At 40.4% G+C, this 8,716-nt stretch overlaps 1 protein-coding gene across 1 annotated transcript in view; it reads right to left on the bottom strand.

The window, feature by feature from the left end:
- Window positions 1–1,246: 1,246 nt before the first annotated feature.
- LOC126147195 (venom carboxylesterase-6-like) overlaps window positions 1,247–8,716 on the bottom strand; it is a 110,369-nt gene continuing 102,899 nt past the window's right edge. The window contains exon 11 of the mRNA XM_049915675.1: window positions 1,247–1,917. Coding sequence (XP_049771632.1) covers window positions 1,764–1,917 — 154 coding nt within the window. The 3' untranslated portion in view covers window positions 1,247–1,763. The remainder of the gene's footprint in view (window positions 1,918–8,716) is intronic.

Here is an 8,716-nt window from a genome sequence, read left to right as displayed (position 1 = left end):
TAAGGATATGGTGTTTCGGCCACATCTCCCAGCCACCATTGATGATTTGAAACGAGAAATAACAGCAGCTATCCAAACTGTTACGCCTGATATGCTACAGAGAGTGTGGAACGAGTTGGAGTATCGGGTTGATATTGCTCGAGTGTCTGGAGGGGGCGATATTGAACATCTCTGAACTTGTTTTTGAGTGAAAAAAAACTTTTTAAATACTCTTTGTAATGATGTATAACAGAAGGTTATATTATGTTTGTTTCATTAAACACACATTTTTAAAGTTGTGGTATTCTTTTTGAATCACCCTGTATAATTATAAACAAATAGCTATTGAGGCCTCACTTAGGCCACACGTTACAAAGCGCCTTGTTAGAGGTTGCTTCCTATCAGCTGAAGGCTATGCTACTTTACTACTACTTGACGTCCCGAGCAAGAGTGGACGAGAGCTCGCTAGAAACTCGATAGAAATCGCGGAGCGGTGCTTGCGTCGCTGCTCGCGACTTGTGGATCCGATACTAATACGGACCCGTAATAAGTGTGGTATCGAACGTTGATACCACACTTTGAATTGGATAGTCAGCGGTTGTGACAAATGTTAAAATTTTTATAATAAAACGGTCCCAGCCGGATAAAGATGTTTCTTATTAGTGAACAGAGTCGACCATTGTTCTGGACATTACCAGACCGCTTACTACATTGGGAGCGTGCTGACGATGGCGAGGAGCAGGGACCACTATAGGAGGCATACAAGCACTGCTCCAGTAAGTACATACTTCCTAGAGTGGCACCTGCTCCTCGCCAGCGTTAGCAGACTCCCAATGAAGTAAGCGATCTGATGATGACCAGGACAGGTGTCGAAACCTGCCAACAGTAAATAAATAAGCATCTTTATGCGGTTGGGATTGTTTTATTATAAAGAAATTAGCATTATTCATCAGGTTGCCCTCCATGGGGTGGGTGCACGCAACGGCTGTGGTTATATTGGGTTAGATAGAGCAGCAATCAGTCGTAGAATTAAGTTGCTTTAATATGACATTTATAGTCACAACGCAGATCAGATTTCGACCTGTCAGGTCAACGTCGTTGAACTGTGTAAGCATTCACTTGAGCACGAACAACTGTTACAATTCCGCACTGCATTGATAATGACCTGACAGAGGTCGAAATCTGATCTGCGTTGTGACTATAAATGTCATATTAAGGCAACTTAATTCTACGACTGAATGCTGCTCTATCTAACCCAATTAGTATTATGATTCTATCACCGAAAAATAAAGTAAGAATTATCACAGTTAAATCAAGAAACTTTATTATACAATTACTGTTGTTTGAGTAACAGGAAGGATTACTTCATGTCCATCTGTCTCCGCTTAAAATGGTACGGGCTAGAAATGTGTGAGGTTTTGTATATCTTATTTGACTCTACAGCCACCAAGTTTGAATTTTTGTAATGAGATATTTTCGCCGCATGGTTGGCATTCCAATACAATTCATAGACGAAATGTCATTTGTTCGTTGGAAAATGACTGTTTAGAAGAACACCTGTTCACTGATAATTTCATAATACAGTAGTTTTTCTCTTACTGTCCATTTATTAAAATAAGTGTATACTCGTGTTATACCAAAAATGGTTATTGTTGCTATCTGTGTGCACAACGGAAGGTCATAGAAATATATTATAAAATAAAAAACAGCAATTGTGTCACTATTATGTACTGACAAGTGACAGCGTATCATTTTGCACGCTTGGTTGGTTGAAGGATTATTAGCTAAGGCAGCAAGTCATGCCAGAAGGTCATGTAGGGGCCAAACATGTCGCTGGCCGTTCTCAGAGGCTCCGCCAGCACCAGGTAGCTGCGTAAGGACTCGTCGTACTCTGGCCACGCCTCCGTCACCAGGGCCTCCAACTCAGGGGTAGGGTTACTGCAAAATCAACAACAGCACCAATCACACGATTGGGCGCAAGGCTCCTCCTAATCAGTAATATCTGGAGATATATTTCAATTGGTTTGTTGGCAAATTCTCAATTTCTTTCTGCAATACAATTTTGCTGCATAAAAAACACTAGTAATAATAATAGATAAAAGATCAAAATAATAAGATACTAAACAGAAGTCATTTTAAAAGCAGTGGGATCTAGAACTTCAGCAGAAAATCTAATCTATTTACATTTAGATCACACAAATTAGCAGAAAAACAACTCAAGGCATGGAAGTGTCAAATATCTAACACAGCCCATTCATCGCATTTCATTTGTAAATGCAATTCAGGGTTTTCACTTCGTCCATTCACACACTGTGTTTCTGTAGTTCACTGCGAAGGAAAGCCTTCTGGGACGTAGAACTGTCCAATTATGCAGCAACAGGCAGGAGCAGCCACTGCAGTACAGTATAGTATAGTATACTAATACTAAACTGTGACTAATGTTAATCTACCCCACACTAATCTTTACAATATTTACTCCCAGAGTATTCGATGTATGTGTGTTAGCAGAAAACTAGCCCCTTAACAAGGTCACTGCTCCTTCTCTTTCCCTACTCAGCTTCGGTTTTTTTCTCTCACTTCTTCATATTAGCATTTACATAACTTCACGCACAACACTGCCAGCTGCTTTTATTGTGACAGAGTCAAAGTCTTTTTAATACGAAGAGTGGAGTTAACTGTAATTTTGATCCGTGAGTCCAAATTCTGGAAGGAGTGGCTAACAAGATACACTTTTACTTGATTTTTTAATATCTGGGAGTTTCTTTCTCCTGTATAATTTCAACCGGCATCCTGCTGTAGAATTTTTCAACAGAATAAAGAACTCCATTGAGAATCCAAGATCGGAATACATAGCCTAGGCTGAAATTATTTTTTCTTATAGGCCATTCCGGTTTAGAATTTCACAGTTCATCTTAAATTCATTCTTATTACTATCTAAAGTACCAGTAAGGCTTGTCTCATAAGTATAATAAATACTTTCCCTGAAGACAGTTATGCAAGATCTTCGTTTATCAACTGAACGCGATATTCAACCTGTACACATCAGTAGATTTATTTATTTATTTGTTTGTTTCTTTTCCCAGAAGACTTTGCCTTAGGGCGTTGTGTAAAAGTATGGAAACTACATTAGGAACGCTGTTTGCAGGTTACCACAAGAGAGTTGTCTAGGTGCAAGGAAGGTAGGACTGAGCTCTTTGTTAAGTTTTGAATGTCCCTCTGGATCCTACAGAACTTCACACATGGAGCGTGTGTCTACCCATTGATCTCTGCTTCAGATACCTGTAAGTCAGTTTTAATAACACATTTTTATTAGGTCCCTTTCTTGTCTGCCTGTTTGTTCAGTACAAATTTTGCAGGAAGCAGTAGATTTGTTAAGATAGGTGAAGAGGAAGTGAAATAAACCTCAAATTTACCACTTGGCTCGTTTATAATCTCTCAAAATGTTTGAAAATGATTGAAAATTTCACTCACATAAAGACTAAAAAGTAGAAAATAATTATTGTTTAAATATTTTTAAAAAGTTGTTGTTGTTGTCTTCAGTCCAGAGACTGACAGGATGCAGCTCTCCATCCTTCTGTATCCTGTGCAAGCATATCACATTTTTAAATCGGATTAATAAGTAAAAAATAATTTCTTCTATCCCATATAGATTTATTTCCTGACTGCAAGAGATAAATGTGCCAATATTGGTAGAAATTGATTCAGGCGTTACGGCGATGGACTGCTTTGCCACTGTCTTCACACTGTCCGCCCCCCTTCTACCCACACCCCTCTTCCCCGCCCCTCTCCTTTCTACTACATCATCCCAATAAACTGCACAGAGAGACATGAGAGGACCTACGCTGGTTGCCTACACCATTCTAGATATTAACTGCACTTTCATCAAAATAATCAGGAAAAATTTGAATATCTCCTCTAATCTACCTTCCCCTTCTATTTCTCTCTTAACTCTACCACCTGCCTCATGACACCCTGTCCCTATTCCACCTGCCTCCTCCCATCCTGTACCTCTTACACATATCTCCTCGCAACCTGTCCCTCTTCCACTAGGCTTTTCACACCCTATCCCTATTCCTCCTAACACACTCCCTCTCTTCCACCTGCCTTCTCAAATTCTCTTCCATTCTCCACCTGCACACTAGCCCTCTTCATCTGTCTCTACAGCTCGCCCATCTCTCTGTCCAACTCCTACCGCACCTCTGTCCAACCCCTACCGCACTGCCAGCCGGTGTGGCCGTGCGGTTCTAGGCGCTTCAGTCTGGAACCGCGTGGCCGCTACGGTCGCAGGTTCGAATCCTGCCTCGGGCATGGATGTGTGTGATGTCCTTAAGTTGATTAGGTTTAAGTAGTTCTAAGTTCTAGGGGACTGACGACCACAGATGTTAAGTCCCATAGTGCTCAGAGCCATTTGAACCATTTTTTTCCTACCGCACCTCTGTCCAACTCCTCCCCCCTCACTCTCACTGTCCATCTCCTTATTACCTTTTCCACCACCACCTGCAACCCAAGTAGGAAGTCGGCAGTTCTTGCTACTATTTTTTTCCTGGCAGTATGTTGTATGTGCACCAAGTTTGGTAGTAATCAATCCAATGGTCTAAGAGGAGGTGTGGAACATATAAGGGGCGATCAAAAAGTTCCGTTTGAGAGCGCATAACCATTCGAGCGCTAGCAGGGGTTCTGGACATCAGCTTCGGTAGCGTGGAACACATTATCCGAGAACAATCAGGCTGCTGTAAAGTCTGCAACTAGTAAATACATAGGCGCTGAATACCAGAGAAGAAGGTAACCGGGTGGCTGTTTCCCTGAAGCACATGATGCGTTTCAGCGTTGAAGGCTGAAAGTTCTCTTTAAATAATAAAAATATGGGCTGAAGTACTCTGTTTATGATTGTAGGCCAGAGCTGTGATAATGAACTGTCGTAATGAAACTTGTAATGTAATATGAAAGGCAAGCTGTACTGTTAAAGTAATTAATGTAATGAAAAGGGAAAAATTTCATTCAGTAAGAGTTAGCAATCTGACTGCAAGAATTTTGAACAGTGTAAACTGCCTGAATAATTAACTTGGCCATGAAACCTAGAGTAACTGGCTTTGCAAAATTTGATTAACTGTTGGCCCTGATTGAATAAATAAAAAATCATAATTATTCCTGTTTACCTCTGTTCTGTGCAGATCTGGATAACGCGTTCCAGTACTGCTCTCTTTTGTGCGCCGCTATGCTAAAGCTGCAAATTACTGTATCTACGCAGATACACTCGAGAGGTGGAATGAGTTCTCTGTTAACTACAAATCGAACAGTTTATCGAACATACTTGGTTGGATAATTCATAAAAAAGTATTGTAAGCGAAAGGTTGGTAAGAAAATGAAATATGCGCAAAAATGACAACACAATTTTTTGTGTGTGTGTTGAGAAAAAGAGCTCAAGGCAGATTTTAAATTTAATGAACCTCTCAACATCCCAAACAATACACTTTCCTATCTCTCATATTTAACAACTTTCAGTACAGTAACAAAGTTAGTTCGAAGGCGCAGCAACAGTGAAAACAAGTAACATCATTATTGTATTTATCTGACATTCCATTAGATTTCTTCCTTCGCAAACCAGTTTCACAATCATGTCGATTGAAAATATGATAAACTGAGACATTAAATTTGACTCATAATATTTCCATAGCTTCCTCACTAATACTGCTCCACATTATCAGCCTAACTCTATTACAGCTGAATTCCGATTCTCTATCTCCATCAAAGGTAAACGGAGTCTGCTCTACTGCGCCCTCGCTCAGCTCACAGACACTCACTCAATTTCTACGATACAGCTTACAATGTCGCTGCTCGCTCACAATCGATTCAGATACCAAAAATTCATATACCAAAATTATATATGACAAGTATCAAGGCAACACGTTCCTTGAGCGCGTTGCTGCGGGCAACGAAAGCTTAGGCCACCACTGGGAGCCGGAGTAGAATGCGCCAACAATGCAATGGTGTCATCCATCGACCCTTAGTCCCAAGAAGTTCAAGAGCCAGCCATCTGCTGAAAAGTTGATGCTCAGCCCGTTCTTTGATTATTGGACCCATTACTTACTGACTTCAAGGAACGTGGTGTGTCTGTAACTAGAGGTATGGTACTGTGCAACACTGCAGAAATTACGGCGTGCAATTAAGACGAAAAGTATGGGAGAACTGCGATAATTGGTGCTGCAGCTTCATGATAATGCACGTCCCCATATCACAAATGTCGTAACTCACAATTTACGGTAACTCAAGTAGGAGACACTTGAGCGCCCGTCCTATAGTCTTAATCTCTCCTCATGCGATTACCACGCCCTCGGTTCCTTAAAAAATACCTTGAAGGATCCACGATTCTTGTCGGACGAGGATGTGCAGCAGGCAGCCACGCACTTCTTCACGCAGTGGGGCACAGTGTTTCAACAAACACGTATCTTATCTTCAACCTAGGTGTCGAGGGGATGATTGCCAGAGTGCTACCGAAGATTTTGCTTAATTTGCATACCTATTCTGAACTGTAGCGTCTTCAAATGGAAACATTTTGATTGTCCCTTATACAATCATAGAAACACACATACGCCCATTTTTGTAACGTATATAAATTTAGAAAGTTAAAAATAACGTTGAATGATAGGTATAACACAGAAATCTTTTCAACCGTAAACTAATCTACTTGCAAACAACAACAACTTTCCACCGTCACACTCTAATAGATTTCCAAAAATTATCTAGCGTTGTAACATGAATGAAAAATGATACCTATATTTCTCATACTTTTATGAGTGAAAATATTTAACAACATCCGTATTGTACGAAACATTTGTGTCTATGGTTTTTTTATGTAAGAGCCGAAAGCGCTGAATTCTTCCTACTTCCTTTCATTGTTGTTGTTGTTGTTGTTGTGGTCTTTAGTCCAGAGACTGGTTTGATGCAGCTCTCCATGCTACTCTATCCTGTGCAAGCTTCTTCATCTCCCAGTACCTACTGCAACCTACATCCTTCTGAATCTGCTTAGTGTATCCATCTCTTGGTCTCCCTCTACGATTTTTACCCTCCACGTTGCCCTCCAATACTAAATTGGTGATCCCTTGATGCCTCAGAACATGTCCTACCAACCGATCCCTTCTTCTAGTCAAGTTGTGCCACAAATTTCTCTTCTCCCCAATCATATTCAATACATCCTCATTAGTTATGTGATCTACCCATCTAATCTTCAGCATTCTTCTGTACCACCACATTTCGAAAGCTTCTATTCTCTTCTTGTCCAAACTATGTATCGTCCATGTTTCACTTCCATACATGGCTACACTCCATAAAAATACTTTCAGAAACGACTTCCTGACACTTAAATCAATACTGGATGTTAACAAATTCCTCTTCTTCAGAAATGCTTTCCTTGCCATTGCCAGTCTACATTTTATATCCTCTCTACTTCGACAGTCATCAGTTAATTTGCTCCCCAAATAGCAAAACTCCTTTACTACTATAAGTCTCTCGTTACCTAATCTAATTCTCTCAGCATCACCCGATTTAATTCGACTACATTCCATTATCCTCGTTTTGCTTTTGTTGATGTTCATCTTATATCCTCCTTTCTAGAAACTGTCCATTCCGTTCAACTGCTCTTCCAAGTCCTTTGCTGTCTCTGACAGAATTACAATGTCATCGGCGAACCTCAAAGTTTTTATTTCTTCTCCATGGATTTTAATGCCTACTCCAAATTTTTCTTTTGTTTCCTTCACTGCTTGCTCAATATACAGATTGATTAACATCGGGGATAGGCTACAACCCTGTCTCACTCCATTCCCAACCACTGCTTCCCTTTCATGTCCCTCGACTCTTGTAACTGCCATCTCCTTTCTGTACAAATTGTAACTAGCTTTTAGCTCCATGTATTTTACCCCTGCCACATTCAGAATTTGAAAGAGAGTAGTCCAGTCAACATTGTCAAAAGCTTTCTCTAAGTGTACGAATGCTAGAAACGTAGGTTTGCCTTTCCTTAATCTAGCTTCTAAGATAAGTCGTAGGGTCAGTATTGCCTCACGTGTTTCGATATTTCTACGGAATCCAAACTGATCTTCTCCGAGGTCAGCTTCTACTAGTTTTTCCATTCGTCTGTAAAGAATTCGCGTTAGTATTTTGCAGCTGTGACTTATTAAACAGATAGTTCGGTAATTTTAACATCTGTCAACACCTGCTTTCTTTGGGATTGGAATTATTATATTCTTCTTGAAGTCTGAGGGTATTTCGCCTGTCTCGTACATCTTGCTCACCAGATGGTAGAGTTTTGACAGGACTGGCTCTCCCAAGGCTGTCAGTAGTTCTAATGGAATGTTGTCTACTCCTGAAGCTTTGTTTCGACTCAGGTCTTTCAGTGCTCTGCCAAACTCTTCACGCAGTATCATACCTCAAATTTCGTCTTCATCTACATCCTCTTCCATTTCCATAATATTGTCCTCAAGTACATCGCCCTTGTATAGACCCTCTATATACTCCTTCCACCTTTCTGCTTTCCCTTCTTTGCTTAGAACTGGGTTTCCATCTGAGCTCTTGATATTCATACAAGTGGTTCTCTTTTCTCCAAAGGTCTCTTTAATTTTCCTGTAGGCAGTATCTATCTTACCCCTAGTGAGATAAGCCTCTACATCCTTACATTTGTCATCTAGCCATCCCTGCTTAGCCATTTTGCACTTCTTGTCGATCTCATTTTTGAGACGTTTGTATT

The sequence above is a fragment of the Schistocerca cancellata genome, chromosome 2, assembly GCF_023864275.1.
Source record: "Schistocerca cancellata isolate TAMUIC-IGC-003103 chromosome 2, iqSchCanc2.1, whole genome shotgun sequence".
Taxonomy (NCBI): Eukaryota; Metazoa; Arthropoda; class Insecta; order Orthoptera; family Acrididae; genus Schistocerca; species Schistocerca cancellata.
The sequence above is the reverse complement of the archived record's forward strand: the minus strand, read 5'-3'. Positions and strand labels throughout refer to the sequence as shown.